The sequence below is a fragment of the Eutrigla gurnardus genome (assembly GCF_963514095.1).
Source record: "Eutrigla gurnardus genome assembly, chromosome: 7".
Lineage (NCBI taxonomy): Eukaryota > Metazoa > Chordata > Actinopteri > Perciformes > Triglidae > Eutrigla > Eutrigla gurnardus.
Window position 1 is genome coordinate 16,330,184 of NC_139921.1, and position 22,728 is coordinate 16,352,911.

The window sequence follows — 22,728 nt, forward strand, 5'->3', positions numbered from 1 at the left end:
ATGCCAAAATTGGTTGGAGACCAATTTATATTGAAGTGTTTTAGTAACTCTAGGTTTGTGTCTGTTTGAATCATGACCATGTGCTTTAAAATGAAGAGGTGACTGTAAAAGCTTACGCAATTCTTTGTTCTTCTATCTATGTGTAAAAAAAAAAAGTAGTTTAAATTAGTAGGACAGAAGAGTACCTTATTTATTTTTTCACATAGCTTTATTTATTAATACTAAACTATAGTTTGAGATTTTTTTTTTTTTTTGGAAAAATGAACTTTTGGTAGCCAAAGCTGCTGTACATTGTAGACTATTTACCATTTCTATCTGCTATATTCTATACAAACTTATTTATTTCACTGTTGCAAAACCTGTAAATATGTTTCCTAGATGATGAACTGTAACATTTACACTTATTTTAAATAAATGTGTGAAACAATCTGGCCAGCACGGATGATACTTTAACTGGCTCGGAGGAACGAGTGATGTCATTCAAGGTGGTATCCTTTAGTTGGATTTTAACTTCACTCGCAGATTTGCGGGCTCTCGCACATCTGGTCTGAAGTTGTGTTTGTCGAAGTTCTCTTAGTTGTTTTAAATCGGATGGTTCTCCCCTGTTCTCTCATCTCACTAACACTTGCAGATGTGTTTAGTGGCGCTGGGTTGTTTGTGAGGGGGGTCCCCTTTGCTTGCTAGCAGAGAGCAAGTAGACCAATCTATCCAATTATATGAAAACACTGACGACGACACTCAGGCCAGACCTGGATAATCCTTAGTGCAGACTGTGCTGTTGTTTTGACTTGTCCGTCAAAGCTTGCTCATAAACTTCAAGGTGAGGAAGCTTCTCTGGAAGGATCAATAAAGTCAACATTAGGGTCAGTTTCCCAGGCAGGGAATACGTCTTATTTCAACACCAAGCCTTCAGACAGTAGTGATATTTGACTTTTCAAAATTCCACAGTCAATATGCAGATTATTAATCACCAAATGACTGTTGTAATGAGACGTACTATTAAAAACACAAAATCCCAGCTCCATGTAGGAAAAAGGAGATTTATTCTTATCATCAATCCTGATTAGAAAGGTAAAATTGTTGCCTCATTGACACATAATCTTCAGTAAAAAGCCGGTCCTCTTTCACTTTCTCATAGTTCTATTAAGGCAATGAATCAAGTGAAACTCTTGTCCACAACACATTGGAAGGTTTTGGTGAAAGTTATGGTTTTTGGATTGAAGTTACCATTCAACATGGTAAACAAGGAGTCTTTGGGGCTCTCGCTTTTCCAAAAAAAAGAAAAGCTACGAGTCAATCTTCATATTCTGTAGGTCCGATAACGAAAATAGTCTCTGGGAGCCCAAAGCAGGCCATTGCTCCCTCTTGGATTTCAGAGAAGGATCTTGTAGTAATCGTCCTTGTAGCTGTACAAGACCACCACCGCCACCCTGTGAGAGGAAGACATCTGGCTGTTATAAGAGTCAAACAATAATATAAAACTTCCCAATAGGACGTCTCATAATCAGGACAAACCGGAAGATGTTAAGATTTCTCTAGATAGAAAAGGGTCACTCTGGTTAAAATAACAGGCTTCAACCCGGCCAAGACTCCCATAACCCATCAGTTATTCCAAAAAAGAAAGTAAAAATGACTCCATTTATTTGTATTATGATTTCAAATATTGGTACACTCCAGATGTTAGCCAATCCTAGCTGCATCTTATTCTTCCTGAGGGGACATTGCGGATACTCTCATGCTAGCGACGTCTTTGTGAGTAATGTTACCTCACAGAGCTGCCAGCATGGCTGTAGACTTGTTAAAGCACCATTGGAGATACAGGTTAGTACATACAGGTCTTGCCAACAGTAGGTTTGGCTGAAAGGAAAGCTCCGTGGCTGGGAAGCCCTAGGGATGAGTTTAGTTTACGGTCTTACTGCAGCCAGGTGACTGCATCAGCCCACTCATCTGGCCTCGGTTGCCTGTGCCCCACAGTCGATGAAAACAACTAAACAAATACATAAAAACACATGCTGAATATATCCATTGTTGCCTCTGTGTGCTCATTTATCAGTGGGGACTTTTTCTTCCAGACAGGAAATTAAAACCAACTGCTCTGCAGAGGCGGACGGGGAAAGCAGAGAGAGAAGCTTTGATTTTTGGTTTGTTTGTTACATCTCATTCATGACAGAAAATCCACTGAATCCCTCACAGGGTTTCTCTCTACGGGCATTCAAAGGCGTCATTACTCTAGATGCTTAAACGCTGAGGATTTAGCCTGGGCTTTGAAAAAAAAAAAAAAAAAAAACCTTCTGCTGGGAATCTTGGGAATATTAACCGCTCCATCCACAACCACAGCAATGGGTGAATTGCCCCCCCGCCTCCCCCCTCAGCAGCCTCAGAGTCAATCAACTTGGGTGTTAGGAGACCGACAGCAGAAGACCAAACAAGGGCAAATCCTTCTCCAGATTTCACCTCAGGAAATGGGATCAGCTGAGGATTTGATGTTCTGCAAGGCAGTTGTTATCCTTATTACAGCTCCCTTTGAAGGGCCGCCTGTCACCGTTACACCTGGAGTGTGTGAGCTCGGCGGGAGCTTTGGAGTGGCAGCTGCCCGTAAATGGAAGTCTGCCTTTTTTTAGTGGTCTTTTAATGCATCCTACAGTTTGCCTCAGGTTTCATTGTAATACAAAATAGCAAGTCAGCAGTGGATGGAAACGTGTGTTGAGTGGAGAGGCGAGGCAGCGGGGTCTCCGGCTCATCTTTCACTAGAGCCCGTTCTCCGACGACGACAACGGTTTCTTGGGAAATGTCTTTACAGTAGCAAGTTCCTGCTGTTTCTTTTGAGGGGGAAACATTGTGACACTGAAGACAAGGATGTGTTGTTAAAATGGAGCTCTTTCAAAAAGAGCTTTCACCGTTTTAGAATTGATCGGAATGGATCCTCTTTGTCGTCGGGATGCACTGACAACCAATATCAGATATCTGGCCGATACCGACTCAAATAGCTGATTCTGGAATCAGTGACAATGGGGCCAATCATTCCAATAAAATTCTGTTTTTATACTATAAATATTACATTATGGAATTTTAACTCCTGTTTAATTTTTGACCAATTTGTTGCTGCATTAAAAGAATATTAAAAATGACAGATTCTTCCCTACATTAATTTAAGTGTTATTTACTTAATCAAATAATTCAAGTTATATTGGTGGGATCGGTCCACCACTTTGACTCTGTTTGAAATAAACACCTATTGGATAAACTGCTGTCTTTACAACTACTGGATGAATAGGATTGCCATGGAATTGGGTTCAGATTCCTAATCATTTTGTTGATCCCCTGAGTTTTTATCTAGCACACCTATCAGAACAAACTTATCCAGAGAATTCTCTCAAGATCGACTAGATGGATTAACACAAACTTCTGTAGACATTCAAGGCACCCAACTCACTTTTTCATGATTTTGAAATGGTGGATCTCGTCACAGATGGATTTCAGGTAGCGCTGCCTGGGGAGGCGAGACAGCAGAGTCTGCACGCTGCTGTTGAACTGCTCTTCGCTATCGAACTGGAAAGAAAGGGAAAGCGCGGGGGTTAATGCAACAAAATCCCAAAGCGTGACGGCTAGGTGACACGACGTTGCATGCAATACAGAGACGAAGCTCACCGACTTCAAGCCAAACCTGGAACAGAATCGTTTTAAGAGACGCCTCGCGAGGTGCGAGTAGACGACACTTTGGAGGAATGATGGGTTTTTCATCTGCAGCCTTGAGTATATTTTTGCATGTCAAGTGTAGTGGGGCAGTGAAGGCCCAGTTACAGTGGGTTTCTAGTCCCCTGGTTCTTTGTGTGACTCGGGGGAATTTGCCATAGTTAAAACAGGCCTTTCCTGCACGCCTGGCTTTCACTGTGTATTGTCATGCGTTTTATATACTAAATGTGTTTTCTTTGACACATGCTGGGAGGGTCAACTGTATAGGTGGCCCATTCATTTATGGAGTGGAGGCTTTTGCTTAAAGAACAGCGGTGTTAAGAGAGTTTTCCAGCTTTCTTCATGTTTCTTAGCACAATATAATTTAAGTCTTTCTTTTTTAACCCCTGCTCCTAGGAACTGGGGTTTTTATGAGTGCAGCCTTGGTCAGGAGTTTGGAATGTGAATGTTAACACCTCTTAAGTACGCGTTTTGTTAACTGTAGTATGCGTCTGTCTCATATGTGAGCCTTGTTAAAAGGAGCGCGAGACTCTTTTAGCAGATCTCCCTGGCTGGAGAGAAAGGCAAGGGTGTTCCCTCATTCCACTCCTCAACAGGACTGTAAGGAAGCAGACGGGATCCCCTCTTCCTGTCTAGGATCTTGACCTCTATTGGCTGTTCTTTCCACTTCCCTCCTCCCTCCCACCCTTCATTAAGAATGTAGCCTTTTATTAACTCTGCAACGGCCTTGATGAAGCCAGTAGGGAACCAACCTCCAGAGACAGGAAGTTGATCAGAGTTTCCTTCAGCAGGTCCACCTGTGGAATACAAAACAAGCTGGGTAACACCAAAGAAACACAATGGAGCCTTATCTGGTGTTGCAACAATTCCACAAACGTATTAATAATCGCGCTACAAATATCAACTATTGCACCCGCTGTCATTCTTTCAACAGAAGATAATGCAGACCACTTCAGTAAATTACTCATAATTCCACTTTCACAATAAGCTTGTCCGGCCAGAAGCAATGTCTCCCTTTTTCCAGGAAGTGTCTAACGGCCTCCTGGGTTTATCACTGGAAAATGAGTTCCAGTCTGACTGACGGACAAGCAACGGCCAAGCAACTGCTCACTGGAATCAATGTGATCAGGTTTCAATAACTTGTACTTACTGTTGCATCGCTGATGCAGTCCAGACCCCACCGGGGATGACAAATGTATCTGGAATATGCGGCGACGTGGTGAACGAGACAAGCGGGGATGATTTACTTTGAGAATATCTGGCCATAAATCTTCAACACAACCACAAATAAACTCAGTATGGCAGCCATTTACATCCGCCGAAAATGACACGGTGACTGCCTTCTGTTTAGTGTTCATTGTCCTGTAGCGACTGGAATGGATTCACAGCCATCTGAACGTCCAGCAGGGGATTTTAGCACGAGGCGAATAACTATAAAAGGGCTGCTCCCAGTGATGTTTGCGGTTTTAGCTATCAAAAGCGCTTTCCTCGCCCTGTGATTTCACACATGAATTCGAGAGATAAGGTGGGAGAGCAGCAGAAAAGGGGAGCTGGGATTGGGAGGGATAAGGGGGTAAACAAACAATTGACTTACTGCCAGAACCTCAATGTCATTGCTCTTGTTCTGCAAATTGCTCCCGAGATTCTGTAATCTGGTTTGGATCTGAAAGAGGGAGTAAGAGAGGAACAAAGAGTGGAAAGAGAAATAATAGTGGCTCCCATGATCAAATGAACTGGCAGGAAAATAACCGTCTTCAAACGCAGTCATTTTAGAAGCAAACCAGTTACAGGCGCCATATTCTTAATAACAAACACTCCAATAAAGGCAGGGAGACCGCGACTAATTTCATAGTAAGGACTTGAGGAAAAAAACATGTTTACTGTTGGTTATGGGTGAATGAGCCAACATAACTCCAGCCCTTTCTTTCATGGGTATGATAATGCTCAGCTTTCTTATCAAAAGGGTGAACAGCCGGATGTCCTTATGATCCAAATCCTGGAAAATTAGAAATCTACAAATATTCAGCTATATATATATATATATATATATATATATATATATATATATATTTATTGTGTGTGTGTGTGTGTGTGTGTGTGTGTGTGTGTGTGTGTGTGTGTGTGTCACAAACCTGAGTCTCATATCGTCGTCTAGCACTGGAGGAGACTTTTTCCCGGCTGATGATGCTCACATTCATGTTCGTAGTGCTGCTGCTCCCGTGCTGTTCCGAAGAGCCTGGAGACAGAAATAAAGAAAATTTAAAAAAAGACCATTTCCACATTTCATGCAATTATACGACTTTTTTACATTTCCAATATCCAACCTTTAAATCGCACCTTGTTATTCAATTAAATCAGGTTGCTGGCGACCTGTGCTGATGCCAGAAGTTGGTGTGAATTTTAAGACTTTTCTTCTATTACACTAATCATACATCGCTCTGGGTAACAACCCAGTTAAATGCCAGGAGTGAACATGCAACACTAGGATTAGTCATACTTTGCTGATGCTACGTTGATCACACCATTTCTCATAATTTCATAATTTAACACTTTTATTGCAGCAATTTGGTGGAGTCAAAACAGCAACATAAAAACAGAGGCGTGACTGCTTCAGGCGTCAGACTACATGGTTACAAACACACAGTTTGGAAGCTGTATATGGAGGCTGACGACACAGAGTAAGTGTTAATCAGACCTGTGGTGTTGAGCAGCGATCCTTTAGGGTTCTGACACATGCTTTCAGAGATTTCTCTGCAGGGGCACAAGGACAACATTATATAAGAACAAACCCCTTACATCACTCAGACATCTGAGCAGCACATTAAAACCCACAATGTCTTTACCTTATGTTTCTTTCTTCACAAAATTTGGTCCGACATTTCTGAATGATGTGGTCCACTAATTCGGTCTCGGGAATCCGTTTCTCCGACTGTCTGTCCTTCTCAAAGGATTTGACCTGAAGGCAGAAAATGACTTCACCATGTGCTGCTGTACAAAACCTTCCCAGAATTCTCTCTTCTGCTTGGAAAACATAATCTGGAATGCTACTACGTAAAAAAAACAAAAAAAAACAAGCTACCTTCGTTAAACGTAAATGAATACTGCACTGGTTTACCTTCACATGCACATCCTTGTCAGAGACGAGGGCCATGAAGCTGATGCCAGCCAGCCTGCAGTGCTCCAGCAACGTCTCCTGAGACTAAACACACAAAATGACAAAAGGCTGAATCACTGGCACACACAGAATGCGAGTGGTGATGCAACTCAGATGAACTAGGAGTGCATTAAAAAAATAAAATATTCTTGCTGCAGTGGCTTTATGATGACCTTTCCCCATGTTCACCATTGTGGGTTGAGGATTCCAGCCAGAGGGCCTGTATGGGAGTTTAGAGGGAGGCGTTTACTGAAGCAGACTGAAATCCTGCTGCAGTCATACGAGTGTTCACGTCCATTAATTACTAAAAGAATCATGGGCCAAGTGAGATGTTTAGTTTGGAAAAAACTTTGAAATATAAGGGCTCATTCTGGGGAACACTGGTGGCCGACGGCTTCAAAACTTCTCCTACAGCAGCAGTCACTTTAAGTGGAGTTTTGCTTGGAATGAGTGTGAGTGCACGCTGTGAGTCATGACCAAATCCAATGTGTATTCAGGTAAAGCATTCAACCATGACACTGTGTGTGTATGTATGTATGTATATATATATATATATATATATCCATGTGTGAGTGAGTGAGTGAGAAAGACTTCGTCTTGCCATCATGTTGAAACTAAAACTTCTTCTTTTCTTAAAAATTTCTTATTGACAGATCAAATTAAGTCAATGGTAAACCACTGCCCAGTGGGCAGCTCTGGGCCATATGCCTAAGCTGACAATGTGTGGAAGAGGTTTGCCATATTTGGCTAATAAAAGCTAAAAGAGTGGAACTGTCTGCCGTAGATGAATTAAAGCTGCAGATTCAGGCTTGTTAAGAGGCCGTCATGTGAAAGGTGTTAACAAAAAAGTCTGCCAAGGAGGGAACGATGAGTGAGGAGGTCCGAACAAGGTGTTCTCCCCATCTTGCCACTGGTCAAGGCACCGCCTGCATACATAATCACCAAATACACACAAACGCTCGTCTTCAGCCAAACTCAACCTTTTCCTAAACACTTATAAGGACTTGTTTGGGGAAATGAAGGTGGCCAATCACTCGCGTCCTGTTTTAAAAGCAAAACACGCATCTACTGCAGAAGTGGGAAGCTAAAACAATGGGTCACGAAGAGTGAAGGAGGAAGAAATAACACAAGGCGTATTTAGATGTGGGCACAGCAGTGTGCCGGGGGGAGGGGGGGGATGTGAGAATGTGACAAAGGCACGACATCAGGAGTTTACACCACAAGATAAATAACTTCACTGTGAAGGGACTCAACTGTTCAGCTCAACAAGACCTTGACCTTCCTTTATAGGAAGCTTGTATAACAGATGATTGAGTCGATTATAGCCGAGGGGACTCCATGTCGTATTGTCCTAATATGGCTCGTGAGCCGATTTCAAATGAAACCACAAAGTGCATCTCATTCTCTGGGATGTTTTACCATTTCTGATGCTGTCGCGATAAGTAAGTTGCCGACAGCTGAGCTGATCAAGAATGGAAGTCAGGTGTTGCCCTCTCTAGGAGAGATGAAGTTACTACAGGACAAGAAGGCAATCACTCATTTTACACAACGGCTCACGCATTTTCCGCCTCGGCGGGTCGGAGCGTTTACGAAGAACGCCGCATCGACTCGTCTCAGCTCTGAGCTGCCTCCGTTGCCGTCTCAGAGGCGTAATATTTTACATTATGCCTTTCCGCCTCGGTGAGCCTTTTACACTGACGGCAGGGCAGAATAAAAGCGTAACACTCTGCAACGACAAGGCAGTCTAAAGAGTGAGAAGTGGACTCTGCTTCCTTTAGCTGAGATGAATTGAGAATGGGGCCTTAATGGCTCGGGTGTGACTCGATTATAATTCACTACATTTTTACAGAACTAATCCTTATTTATGTATCAATTTGTTTTTTTCACATTATTCTTTCTCTACCACACAGGCAGCACCATCTTTTGTCAACTGTTTTTTTAATTTGATTACATTTAATTTACATTACATTTAACTTCATCTGAAAGCTGGGAACCTGAAGATTCATTATAGCGGGGTTTGTATAATTAATTGAATGAAATCATTTGTAAAGGGCTTAGAATATTATGATAGAAGTATATGATGGCTCGCCCTGTGTTCACTTACGTCTTTTAAGTTGTTGCAACAGTATTTGGGTTGATTCCATTTGTTGCTATATTTTAAAAAGACCCACGAGAATTGATAAAAAAAAATGCACTTCTGTTCTGGAAACTGTTCACAAACCCCCTTATTGTCAAAATACCAAGGGAAGCCATACATCCTCTGAATGCTCTGGGTCTCTGGTTTGTGGTTATAACGTTTCATGATACAAGTTACCGTGGAAATGAACATCAATACATACACTACTACAAATAGGAAAAAATATGATAAATGTATACTGCATGCCAAAAACTGGGGCTTTTGTCCAAAACTGCATGAAATGGGTTCTTTAGGTACCCAAGAGTCTCCCATTTAGACATGCCCAACCCTGCATGGGATTAGCAAAAATGGGCATATCTGTGGGTAAATGGACACTTTATGTAAAAAAAAAAGAGTACCATGTGACATTTTCGACCACTAGAAGCAATGTGGTGCAATATTTTCATGTAGAAAACGCACGCATACACGGTTGACAGGATACACATTTCTGCTAAAGGTTTCAAACTATTCCACTGATCCCAAGATGAGGTGTTACTGATGAAGGTGTTACTGTGCCGGGAAATGCCGCAATACTCTAGTGGAGGCTTCAAAATGCTAAAACAAAAAAGAAAACATTCAGAAAATGTTTGCAGGTTTATCAGGCGGGCTTGCTCACCTGTGAAACATCGTAGGCAATGTCTGCAGAGACCCCGGTGCTCCACAGCTTCTGGACCACATTGATGGCCCTGGACATTGAGGAATGCCCCACTGGGACCACAAGCACATCACAGGAGCTCACTGATGTCTGATATAGAGGGAAAATAGAATATGTTAAAAAATGCTATCATATAGTGAATGATTCAGTGATCTGTAAACATAACTCTCTGTCTTGAGAACTAAATGTGGTTTTCTGGGCACGCAAATACAGAATATGATGCACCTTCAAAAATAACTCCATGGCGTCAAAGAGTCAGTGATCATAGTGATTTACGCGTTTCTAAAAGTGGCTGTGTGGCAGCCGACTGCTGTAATGAAGCATCATTAAATATGTAGCTGTCTGCTGCTCCTTCATTACAATAATGAGGAATGTCAGATCCCAGTGTGTGTGTGTGTGTGTGTGTGTGTGTGTGTGTGTGTGTGTGTGTGTCTCTTACTGGCTCCTCCATGTTAGCCATAGCAGCACAGACTTTGTCCATTGCCACACTGGCCCCGACTGCAGAGGGCCCCGGCACAGTGGAAGCTGGCACTCGAAACTCCAGGATCTGGCAGCACAGAGAACAAAGCACATAAAGTTACCACAGAGAAGGCACCACCAACATGGCTTCATATGGAGTTAATGGGACACAGACTGGAGAGCTGTATGGGGGACTGGAATAAATATGGTTCACATATATGCACGTGTGGAATCATAGCAGCTGCAGATTTTTGTCGGGACTTGGCAGAAAACCCACCAAGTGATCGTAGCGCCCTCCAGCAGCCACTATATCCGGCACAGTTCGCTTGCGTTTCCTGATGAAAGCCACGAACTGGAAGAAGACCCCGGAGTGATGCTGCGCCTTGTACAGTAAGCCTAAGTTAACCACCACCTATAAGAGATGATACGTCTGTGTTAAAAAAGGGAGAAAAAATACACCGTAGCTCTTCTTTGAACAGTCATTTACCCAGAATCCAAATCACCTGCAGTTTAACGCCCAGTCTATGCAGCAGCCCTGTGAGCTCCTCCAGGTCCTTGAGACCCTGCTTCGCCAGCTGTGCGACGGCGGTCTTCTGTTTGGTGAGTGATGTCAGCAGTGGCGCCAAGTCCTGCAGATTCCCCTTCTGTCCTATGTACTTGTACAGCGTCTGCAACTGGACGCACCAGAGGAGAGATGTTTACGGCTGAGAACAAGTGTGCCGCGGCAGGACTGATTATTTTCACAGGAGTTTCATGCACCCAGTGGACTCACACTGTTGGTCGACAGTGAAAAGTTGCAGAACTTTGCCTCCACCTGACGTCTGGTCAGCTTTTCACTCTGGGACAAAAACAGAAAAAAAAAGGGACCAGGAATGTTACCACCGCTATATTTAGAAAGAACACCGTTATATATGCTCATACCAGCGTATCAACAACAGTCACGCAACGTGAACAACATCTGTGATGCACATGTGACCCGCACTGACCATGGCTTCACACAGGATCGTGGAGGCCTGGCTCAGTTTGTCCTCAGGGACCCCGCTGTGGAGCAGGATGGCTTTCAACAAGCTGGTGTGGTTCAGGTAAATGTTATAGTTCCTTTCCTGCGGTCACAAAACACACGCAAACACACCTTTAACCCTCTCAGCTGCAATTACAGTCACGGCGAAGAGTACTACTGTACAATGAGCCCCTCAGTGAATAATGACTGTTGTGTCCCGCTGCCCTCTCATTCCCATATTCTTAAACGCTTTCACACACAGCAGACAGGATCCATGAGAGACGAACCAGTGGCCCAGACCCCGGGTTGACTGGGTTCAGTAACATGCAAGGAGAGCTGTGACTGGGGACTAATGCAGCACTGGGATGTGTGGACAGGAAATGGACTGTACTTGGAAGCAGGGAAGGAAGTGGACAGAGCGGTGCTTAACAGATTGACAATGCAAATTATAAATACAGTGTACATTTGTCAGGCTTCCACGTACTTCGGTATGTAAGGAATTTGAGTGGGAAGTGAAAAGGGGAAAACACAACAACGGGACAGGTTGCGATGATGGCAATCCGTTGGAAAAGAGAGAACAATGACACATCCAGCCCGACAACCTGTCAGCTCGCCAGATCCTTTCAAAAACACAGGTAGTTGGTAACCTGGAGTGCGGGGAATTCCTGGATTATTTCACAGATGGTGTAAATGGTCTCGGCATCCGGGAGCAGGCTGTTGGTGACGGGTGTGATGATGTCAAAGGCACACTCCAGAAGCTCCCTTGGGTGCGCACGATCCGGCTTCCTCTGACGGAATACGCACTCGATGCTGTACCTTGAGAAAGATTGAGAGAAACGGAGACGGTTGGGTTTATTCTCAACGCGAATGTCAGTTTTGAATTCATGCACGGCTGCAAACAGTTTTACCAAATGAAACAGTCACTTTATAAGTTACTAATAAGTTAGTGACACATAAATGCTGTATAAGACCATTAAAACATTTTTAGCTAACAAATAACTATTATCATTATAATCAAGGATGGCATACAAAAAAGTGCTATATCATTTAACGTCTACCTCTTCAGGAGTGTTATATTATTGCGAGCGACGAATCTTGAAAACGCCATCTAAAAAGTAAAAAAGAGAGTTGAGATATCGGCTGCACTCGTATAATGACAGTGAAGTCAGCACATACCAGGCTGTAATCAATCACAGTGTGGAAACAACCATTTAGTCCTCAGGGTTTCCTGAAGCAGCAGGATCTCCAGGCGGCTGCTGATTGCAGCCTCACACTATGTGTGTGTGTGTTTGCATGTGCTGATGCAAATAGTCGTATAATTAGTGTTTGCATGCAAGTGCAGACATGCGCCCCCCGGTGCCTGTGTTGTGTGCCCACGCGTGTCAAGACTCACTCGGAGGTCATAGGGCAGTGTAACAAGCATTCCGCTGTGGTCCATGAAGCAGGCCAGCTCGCTGCCATCGTACAACTTCCTGTTTCTGGGGAGGAGCAGTGGTGTCTGGAGACGCACCGCACCTGAAAGCAAACATTGTGTATTCCATCAACATCTGCATAAGATAACATCACCCTCGGTGATTCATATGAGCAGATACAAACTGGGCATAACCGAAGAAAGTACAGCTGGATATCATTAGCAGTGTGTACAAACTAGCACCTGCACTGAACAGCGCGCTTATTGTTTAGTTGGGGGGGGGGGGGGTCAAGAAGAAGGGGCTTACAGCGGGTCAGGAGTCCAAGTGGCTCGCAGTGGAGAGTCAACAAAGACTCACACGCACACCAAACAACCGTAGTGTACTCACCGTGCCTCTTGAAGATCCTGGTGATTGTTTCATACACATGCTGCTGCAATTTAGCACTGTTGAAGTTGAAGCTGCCCTGGAGGGAGACCAAACAAACAGCCTCTGTTAGGGATCAGGAGACATCGATTAAGCACTACCAGGCCTGCTGCTGGTTGCTTATACAGACCAGATGAGTTAAGTAGCACTAAGGGGTTTTTGCAGCCATTCATATGTCTGCAGTGACATCTTCAGGTACAGAGGGGAACAACATGCAACTTTCTGGCCTTGCAAAACGTTTTTAAAACCGCACATGCTTCATTTAATTGCATTCAAAGCCATACCTTGTGTAGGTCCATGTCAAAGGTGTAATCCATGACCGGAGAGGTGTTCTGGGCGAACAGCTGGCCCACCATGTTGCGGTAGGCCTTGCCGTTGATATTGGCCATGGTGTGCTGCAGCACCTCGTGCAGCTCCGACTCCTCCATCTGTGGTGGAGGCAGCAGTTCACTCTTCAGCAGCTCCTGGGCGGTGGGCCGCAAAGCGGGGTCGTGGTTCAACAGCCACTCAATCACTTTCCTCTAACAGAGAGACAGTCATTCTATTGTTAGACTGAGAACACGGAAGAAAAAAAGATTCATATCAAAATGCTGCGCTACAGCATCCTCACCTGTGTTCCTTGCTCACACTCAGCAAAGTCCTCCGGGAAGTTCATGGGTTCCTGCAACATGAAAAGAGAGGAGGTAAGTAACAGGCCAGTTTCAAACCTCCATGCAGCATAAATTCCTTACATGGACTGCTCCCAGTCCTCAACATGGACGTACTACGCGTAGCTGGCTCAGGACAGAGATGCGCTCGGCCCCGGTGGTCATGGGCCGGTAGGACATCTCGAACAGGATGATGCCCAGGCTAAACAGGTCAACTTTCTGAGGACAGAAAGAATGGATGAATAACGGATACTCAAAAACTCAGTGGTAGAGCAAGGACAACATGCAGGCAACCGCACAAGCCTAAATCATACATTACAATAGAAAGAGGAAATCTTACTTGATTGTAGGTGGCTTTGGTGTTTCCTTGAACCTCCGGACTGACGTAAAGCGCGGTCCCAACCATGCCGGTCATGTTACCTGTTAAATAGTGATGCAAAAGCAGCACAGGAAGTGTCAGGAAAGAACACGCATATCATCAGGGGTGTCCTCAACTAAGAATTTACATAATCAAATCAGAGTCTTGCCTATAGCCGACTTATCGTCATATTGTGTCTTATTTTCTTGCTCAATGATCCCCCTCTGTTTTTTTTACTATTTTTCTAGAGATACATAAAGCTTAAACAAACAACATCTGACCGATCACTGTTGTTTCAGAATAATGGACAGCTGCGTTTGTTGTGTGCACGGTGTGTCTGTTTCCTGTATAGCTGCATCGCTGTCCGTGGTACTGACACAGAACTGACATCTTTAGAGACACGGTTGTAAATAGAACTTTCAGTAATAATTTCATTTTCCACATTGGAGCAATCCAGGGGGGGGGGGGGGGAAGCTGTAAGTGCCTCTAATCTGACAGTGCTACGTTCTCATGTATAAATGTATTAATACATGGAGGCCTATTCTGTGATTTTTAAATTGCCATGTTGTTATTAATGAATTATCCTTTATTAAATTACTGCAATAACTCGATTGTGAGATTGGCAGTGGAATCAGGCATCTTAGATCAATAAGTTGACTCTTCAGGGGTCACCACTACTCATCAGACAAGCCAGCGTTATAATGTGTGAACGTTTTCAAACTCTCAGCACCTGTCGGGTCCGGTTTGGGCATCGCTGCTGAGGTGTTCTCCTCCACTTCACATATACCTGCAGCCTGGGAGAAATAAACAGTATCTCCAGAAGTTCACACATCACTGGAGTTACACAGGCTATAGAAATGCCCAAGCTGCTACAATTAAGGCAAGCACTGAGAACAGTGATGAATCCTTCACATTAATTCCACACCACAAGCAGTCAGTGCAGCAGTGAAGCAGTTAACTGAATAATGCTTTGGGGGAATGCATACCACATTAGCAGGATGGTCTGTAGCCAGGCCAAAATCCCCAATCTTCACATGGTCCTGTGAGTCAAGGAAGATGTTGACAGGCTTCAAGTCCCTGTGAATCATGCCCTAAAAGAGAGGAAGATGGGTGAAGAGATGTGCTTGGTCATGGATGATTGAAGACACAGTTTTCTTCTGGTTAACATTTATGTTACTGCTCTTACCATGTTAAAAGCAACTGGCACTGAAATATGAAAAACACATGGCTTGGATTTCTTAGTGTGATGTTATGGGACACTTCTGTGGCAAATGGACTTAATAGCTTTATAGGAGGCTGGAAACTCAAACACATAAGAATACACAGATATACACCTGCTCGTGGATGTAAGCAAGGCCATCCAGTATTTCCCTGAAGAGTCTCCATAAACGAGTCTGGTCCAGGTGCAGGCCGTGGTCTATTGTGTCCCTTAAAGTGCTCTTTTCACAGTATTCCATCTGTCAGGGAAAAAATATACATTAGGTGTGAAGCAGAGACCTCTAGTGGTACAAAACAAATGGTGCATGGAGGTAAAGCTTACTTGTATGTACAAGTGGTGCGCTATAAGAGGGGGTCGATCCGACTCTGTGCTCTCCCTTGTGTCAATTATCAGCCTTTTGCTTGGCTCCACCTGCAAGAAGAAACAGCAGCTCTTCGTTGCACCGTGCCCGATGCCCACAAACAAACGGCTGAATCAAGTGTAAATATTCAAACCTGTGACATCTCGTCTGGGCTTTCATCGCCATTGTCAAAGATGATGTCACTACACGAGTCACTATCTGATGGCCTTAAAGCAAAAAAAAGAAAATTAAATCAAGCGTTACTGTCGGAGAATGTCTTGCTGGACTTATTGCCACAAAAAAAAAAAACTTACAAAAAAGAGGCACCAAACACATCTTCATCATCATCATCGTCGTCGTCGTCGTCCTCTTCATCACTCGACTGGTGTCTACTACATTTGGCGCTAGACGATCTGTCGATGGAGGTGGACCACTCCACCGAGCTCGACAGGGCCGGAGGCGGTGCAACAGCCTCCACGTCATCGGCGAGGCCCAGCTCGTTGATGTGCTGCGGGCGGGTTTTGCACTCAGGAGGCTTGTCGGTGGTGCTCCAAGGCTCGGAGCCGTCGGTGCTGCTCTGCACCACGGCCAAGGCCGTCTCGTGCCGCTCGATCCACGCGTTGTAGTAGCGGACAATGTTCTCATGGTTAAGGCGCGAGAGCAGCGTCACCTCCCCTTTGATCCTTCTGAACTGTTTACTAGCCGGGTTGACCTGGATGCGCTTCACAGCATAGTAACAGCCATCCAGATTATTCTGAACCTGGAGATGCAAGAGAAGGAAAGTAGAAGAGACGCAACGATTTCCCAGCTGGCTTTCTTTCTGTAATGGCCCGTTTCCACATGGTGCTTTTTCTGGCAGAAAAGCCTCCGCAGGGCATACCAGTGTTTCATAAAAAACATTTTTTTAAATTTAGATTAGCACATAGACTAGCACCACCCCTTTGCTTTTATTATCTATTTGGGCTACTATCGATTTGTTTGAAATAGCAAAAAAAATTACACTGCAAGCACCAACGGAGGATGCTTTTCAAGTTAAAACGCACAAAAAGTGCACAAAAATGGCAGAGCACTCAAAAAAGACACAGAGTGCAGCACTTTTTCTCGAGGCTCTCTTCTCATTGGAAACTGGAAAAAGATGATTGTGTTCAGAAAAAGGTGCTTTGTAGGCCCTGAAGTCATCTCTCATAAAAACCACCAGTGTGTAAAAATAAGAGCCTACCTTAATGACAGCACCAAAGGCTCCCTTTCCAAGAAGCTGCAGCTCCTCAAACTCATTGAAGTAGCGAGAGAACTGCCTCTGCACTCCGGAGCTGAACGGGGCATTGAGGATGTGGCTCTGTGGGATGACTGATGACGGAAAGTCTGCAGCCAGATCTGAGATGACAAACAAAAACGTGAAGAACTATTGGATTGTCTTGTTGGGACTCATTTATCGTTTGCTTAAACGGTTCATCTTTCCTGTAGAGATCTCTAGTTTAATGATACAATACGTTGGTAGCACATGGTTTTGTCGTAGTGCATTTTGAAAAGGTGTTTCTAACATTTTGCGCACTTTACACATGGTGTATGAGATGTGCATTTCACCTTCTGGGCTGGTGTCCGCGTGCTGTGGCAGGTTTTTAGGCGATGGAGGCTTGAGGAAGGAATGATCTAAAAGCTGCTGGGTTGTCCAGCGTTCAGCATCATTCAGGCACACACACCTGTGACAAAGACAAACGTATCATAAAAGGGGGGTTTAACTGTAGAACAGGAACACTCTATTATGTGGTGCAAATCCACATTGTGCTGGTGGTCTGCTGGCAACACAAAACAGAGATAAACAAAATCACATTATTGGTACTCAGATTTTCAGTTTTGGATGTGTTTTCCACCCTTTCAGGCAGTCACTGGTCTCCCTTCATGTATTTACAACATGGCAATTATACCTTGCAGTGTTGAGCTACAACAATTAGTCAGTTAATCAATTAAAATGAGTCAGTCGAAAGAAATGTAACCGTTAATTTCAGTAATTGAGTAATTATTTAATTTGCTTTCTTGGTCTCGGCAAATTAAATAATTAAAAGGTTTTGAATTAATGGTCAGACAAAACAATAAAGGATCTTCTAGGATGTTCTCTGATGTCTTATAGATCAAACAACTAATCAATGAACAATACATCTGCTTTTGTCTTTTTAATTATGTGGTGAGTGAATGGAAACGGTTGTCAAGAAAAACAAAACTTAAATCTGAAACACTGCAGTGAGCTTTGGGAAACGGTCAGCGCTAATGGAAAGTATACAGAAGATGAGCTACAGTGACATAGTATTCATAATGAAACACTGGTATACTCAAGAGGCTGGCGATACATACATATGGAGGAAATCCTGGAAGTCAGCAGGGAGGCTGGCTGGCACCGTCACTGGATACTCCTGCACCTCCTTCCCCTGACTCAGGGCCAGCAGCATCAGCCCCAAATTCCACACATCGCCTTTCTTGCCCGTTTTCGTTGGCATCGTCATATCCTCCGAGAAACGCACGTGGGTTTGCTCAAAAATGTCTTCTTTGCAGATATCGGCGAATCTCTTTGACAAGCTGTAATCGGTCAGTCGAATGTTCCCTGCGGAGTCCACCAGCACACTGGAGGCCCCCAACTGTTTGTGGACCACAGAGTTGGAGTGGAGATAGTCGAGAGCAGCCAGCAGCTGGGCGGTGTATTGGCACAGTTGATCCAACGGTACCGGAGTGTTGGTGATGAGGCTTTGGGTCAAGTTGACGCCGGCCACGTGCTCCACCAGCAGGTTCACCACAAGGCAGTCCTCCTTCTCCGTGGAGCTCATTGCCATGTAGTGCACCAAGTTTGGGTGATCCAGGCGCAGGAGGGAGTTGAACTCAGTTTCCGCCCCGTGGATCTACACAGGAATTCAGAAAAATGGGCATTTCAGAAGTATTTTTTTCTGCTCTTAAAAAGCCAAAATTACTATTTAACCACAGAATTCTTGATGATAGTATCTGCTTGCCTGCTTTTTGCAGTTCTCAATCCTTCCTTTCTCCTGGCTGGTGAAAAAATTGCCCATCTTCTTGTTCCAGCGTAGCGACCACTCGTAGATAACAGCAAAGTCTCCTGCGTTTGCCTCAAATCCATAATAAACGTTACGATGGAGCCTCTCGCTTACACCTGTCAGAATCACAAGCACGGACAGGAATGTTCAAACACGTTACTAGGGTGGATCGAGAGACTTTTGCGCCACCTGCATCATCTCAAGACAGTTCTCACCTAAGCTTTTCCCTCTGTGGACAACAAGCTCCCCAAAAGTGCTGCTGCAGAAGTGAAGAAGCTCTTGTGAGCGAGGGTTGTCTTCATTAACCGTGTCACGTCTGGGGAAAACAGAGACGACTTTAAGCATTAGAAGGTTTCTTTAACATGGGGGAGCATCAGGCGGTTTTCTACATACCTGTGGCGTGTATTTGAGGTAGTCCGGCGGCGATTCCCGGCTGCTTTCTTGGCCTCTATCAGCTCGGGAGGCACTCCACCAGGGCTGGGTGGGCTCCTCCCAAACAGGGACGCGTTGGAGGCTGGCTGCTCCATGCTCTCAAGTTGCTCCTGGGAATAAAAACCACCACAGAAAAGGTCAAATTTCAACACCTGATTTTTCCACAGGTGATGTATATTACTCCTTCATTGTGGAGATGGGTAGAAATAGTGCAGCACATTCAGACACCTGTTTGGCTATCTCCTTTCTTCTCTTTTCCTCTCGCTTCTCATCCTCTCTTCTTTGGATTTCAGCCATGATGTCTTTTTCCTACAAGAATTAAAAAAAATAAAAATACCAGTCATGCCCTGTAGATCAGTCAACATCCACTTTAACTTCTGTCAGTCGTCACGGGTTCAAATATTTAAGATATTTAAAGGTCCCCTATTATACTGATTTCATCAATTTCTCACAACACTGGATTCAAAATGTTCATGTTCATTGTCCCAAACCCATCCATGGTCCTGAATTTCAGCTGTCTAAAAGCTCAAATGGGCTCCTTTTACGAGGGTCAGTGTCGAGGCTAAGCCAGCTTTGTACTGACCCTCGTTACTGAAGCAGTCCGATATGAAGTAGCTAGCACACACATACAAGCTAGCACAGACCGTAGCCGGCACATTATCATTAAAAATTAAACGTAACCACCGTCTCTTCTGTTCTTCTGTAGCTGGGACGGAATATAAGCACTTATGTTGATTTGTACAACCAACAACAGAGCAATTTACGTGTCCAGCTGTGAGCGACGACATTGTGAAACACTGCTATCTCACCGCTATCTCACCGCAGGACACACCGAACTTCACCTCAGTGATGAACGTCCCCTCTCGGATATCTCCTATCATCAGAGGAGTTCGGCCTTACAAATGACTCCCTTAATTACGTAATGACGGGAGCTGAATCTGAATAGCCTGCAGGAGCGCCGTTGTACCAGTGGGTGGGCTGCAGAGACCATGCAGGAGTCACTTCTTTCCCTCATTCTGGGAGTTAGCAGGCTCAGGGAGGACCAGTTTATCAGTGTAGAGACCAGAGAAAACGTGTGTTTTTCATAATATGGGACCTTTAAGGCAGCAAGTTTGTCATATGCACTTACAGGTAAGGCAAGAAACAAATGTACGCTTTCCCACTCGGAAGTCTTTCAGCAAGAGCAATTCAATAGTGTGTGTAGCAGAAGCATCTTATTCTGTATTTCTATGTGTAGTTGGATCAGATGCATTAGAATTTCTGGTGGCTTGTCTATGTATGCATCGATCGTTTATTAATTAGCTAAATTGTTTAGTTTCGACTCCACAGAAATCCAAACCAGAAACAACATGAAAGTTAATCCTGCATGAATGGCTTGCGTTGCTCTTCCTAACCATCTGCTCCTCCTGCTGGCGCCGCTGAGCCATCTTCTGCTGCTCCTCCTCTGCTCGCTTCTCCTCCTGCCTCCGCTGGTTCGTCAGCATCTGCTCGTGGAAGGACCTCGGCGGGGGCTTGTTGTGCTCGCTCAGGAAGCCCTGGACGAAGTCCGCCAGCTCGTAGATCATCACCTGGACAGGTAGGAAGGTTAAAAGTAGTCCTTGTATATACGTATCTCCTTGTGGCTGCACGTCCTCACCTCACCACATCGCTCTGCCGCCAACTTGGTGAGTTCGGCCTGAAGGTTCTGGAGCTTTTCGTTCGACAGACCTTTAGCATTATTCAGCTTCAGCTCTGGAGGCCTGTTGGTGCCACAAGACATAGATTACCTAGAGTGAATTATCACTGAGATGACATTTAAAACTCCACACTGGATCTTTGTTCAGATGGTGCCTGGATTACCATCAGGCTAACGGGCAGTTGTCCCTGGAATGTTAAAAGCCACACTTTTCTTTCTCTTTTCTTCCCAGTCATGTGAAACCATGCGGATACATTTTGTTTGAGTTCTTTGAACAGAAGCAGCTGAAAGAAGAATGTCAGCTTTTCTCCAAACTATTCATTTCTCGTCAGAGCAGGGAATGTGACCTGCAGGAAGTCTTTCAGCACAAAAATCAGTCGTTCCCTGCATCTTTGAGTGAGGGTGGAAAACTTTACAGCTGTCAGAAGTCCCAACTCACATCCATACTTACACATGCTGTCTTTGTATAATCCATCAAGCATAAAACAACAAACCAGGTCCAAAACAGGACAAGGTGGAATATGCAAGGTGACTTCGTCTGACACAACAGCAACAAGGCAGAGCCGATTGACTTCCTGCAGACCAGATTGCTGAGATGTCTTTGCCAAACTTGGTAATTGTGACCAAAGGAACCGAAACGCTCAGCAATCACAAAGTGAGTCTGCTTGAAGTAAACAACTGTTCTCACGAGGAGGCAGACAGCCCCATCTTTGTCCATGCCAGATATGCTGCTTTACAGGGGAGCAAATATATCATGATCAAAGCCAACATCCACATGTAAAAATTGGGCACTAAAAGCCATATCGAAAAATGGCGGCCATATTGAAATTTTGCGTGGCCACCCAAACTTTTCAAAAATAGTGGGTTATAGTGAGAACATTTTCATGTTTGTATCACAAACTGAAGTATTTTTCTACTCTTCTGCTCCACTACAGGGCGTTAGAATACAATTAGAACATTCATTTTCTCTGATGAGTCTTTCAGACTCACTTTCTCTTTACAAACGACACGCTGTGATATGAGGAGGGAAGCTGGGGCTCCATCACAGGAGGAGAACCGTAAAGGCAAGGGGTCGCTACTCACGCGTCCGGGTACGTGGCGGGGCATTTGACCTGCAAGTCCACAGTCACGTAGCAACTCTGTCCGTTGTTGAGCCCCTTCGGTCGAAGGCAAAGGTGCACCTCCGAAGGTCTTTTAACCTGAAAACACAGTCAGCAAATCCTCAATGGCGGGGTGAGCACCTCGACAGACGTGTCACCTCTGACCCCTCGTCGATTCACTATGCGGGACGCCTCACGCTACCTTCCAAGGGTCTTTGTCCCGCAGGTCCTGGAAATCGTCTCCAAATATAGACGCGAGTGCTTCCAGCTCATTCTCCTGCTGGGCCGCGTAGTCGTCTGTCGCTTCTGCTGGAGTGTGCTGACTGCTCATTCTTCTGCCTCGGCTACATGGCAGTCCTGCTGACCTGTCTCGCTCGCAGCCGTCAGACAGGAAGGAGGACGCTCAGCGCGCCGCCGCCTTCCTCGCTCACTTCGGTAACTTTAGCAGAGAAACAACTCGCTGGTTCAAAACTACCCAGTAGTCGCTAACCGACCACTCGATCGATAAGCGACAACAACAGTGCTGCCAACTGGCGCATGGCTGTTGCAACTTGCAAAGTTGTGTCGCATGTGAAACGTCATCATGTTGCTTTGTCAGGAAGTGATCGATAGGGGGCAGTATTTATACTAAAATGATGCTGGGAAGGGAATGAAGAGTAGAATCCGACCGGACTTTCTTCTTCTTCTTCGTTTGGATTTCCGGCAGTTTAGACGCTTGTAGGCGTATTACTGCCCTCCTCAGGAAATCACTCTAAGGATAATATTATTGCTTCAAATTTTCATATACAGCCCTGTATCTTGTAAAAACTGTAATACTACTTTAGCAATCAAGTGGTGATTCTCATTTTGACCCAATAAAGATTTAACTGAAAATGACAGAACTCCCAAATCTGATACTCTCTTATATAAAATGCTCCTTTCTGTGGTATATTTGTTACATTTCAATA

General features: G+C 44.5%; 1 protein-coding gene across 2 annotated transcripts; it reads right to left on the reverse strand.

Annotated features, from left to right (window-relative positions):
• On the reverse strand, window positions 1–22,343 carry eif2ak4 (eukaryotic translation initiation factor 2 alpha kinase 4). Of its 2 annotated transcripts, XM_084013940.1 has the most exons (39): window positions 21,984–22,343; window positions 21,765–21,880; window positions 20,643–20,745; window positions 20,401–20,574; window positions 19,235–19,315; window positions 18,968–19,116; window positions 18,790–18,890; window positions 18,533–18,690; window positions 17,886–18,424; window positions 17,121–17,236; window positions 16,756–16,910; window positions 15,851–16,296; window positions 15,691–15,763; window positions 15,518–15,607; window positions 15,312–15,434; window positions 14,964–15,068; window positions 14,708–14,771; window positions 13,960–14,039; window positions 13,737–13,838; window positions 13,583–13,633; window positions 13,257–13,493; window positions 12,937–13,012; window positions 12,531–12,652; window positions 12,196–12,245; window positions 11,785–11,953; window positions 11,124–11,240; window positions 10,910–10,975; window positions 10,641–10,811; window positions 10,415–10,549; window positions 10,118–10,225; window positions 9,640–9,768; window positions 6,809–6,892; window positions 6,537–6,649; window positions 6,389–6,444; window positions 5,826–5,929; window positions 5,288–5,356; window positions 4,446–4,490; window positions 3,434–3,549; window positions 1–1,430 (listed from the first exon to the last, which is right to left on the reverse strand). In XM_084013940.1, exons 1-39 carry the CDS (start codon window positions 22,110–22,112, stop codon window positions 1,373–1,375), a joined length of 4,980 nt encoding a protein of 1,659 aa, XP_083870066.1. In that variant the 5' UTR covers window positions 22,113–22,343; the 3' UTR covers window positions 1–1,372. The 2 variants fall into 2 exon arrangements, with proteins under 2 accessions (XP_083870066.1, XP_083870067.1); XM_084013941.1 differs by lacking the exon at window positions 21,984–22,343 and having other exon boundaries at window positions 21,672–21,782.
• Window positions 22,344–22,728: the final 385 nt, after the last annotated feature.

Excerpts from the sequence above, each read along its gene's own strand:
- eif2ak4 (XM_084013940.1), bottom strand. The coding sequence starts at position 22,112 with ATGAGCAGTCAGCACACTCCAGCAGAAGCGACAGACGACTACGCGGCC. Across the intron at positions 21,881-21,983 it reads GGGACAAAGACCCTTGGAAG|GTTAAAAGACCTTCGGAGGT; the intron begins GTAGCGTGAGGC and ends CTGTGTTTTCAG. Across the intron at positions 14,772-14,963 it reads CAGACCATCCTGCTAATGTG|GCTGCAGGTATATGTGAAGT; the intron begins GTATGCATTCCC and ends TATTTCTCCCAG.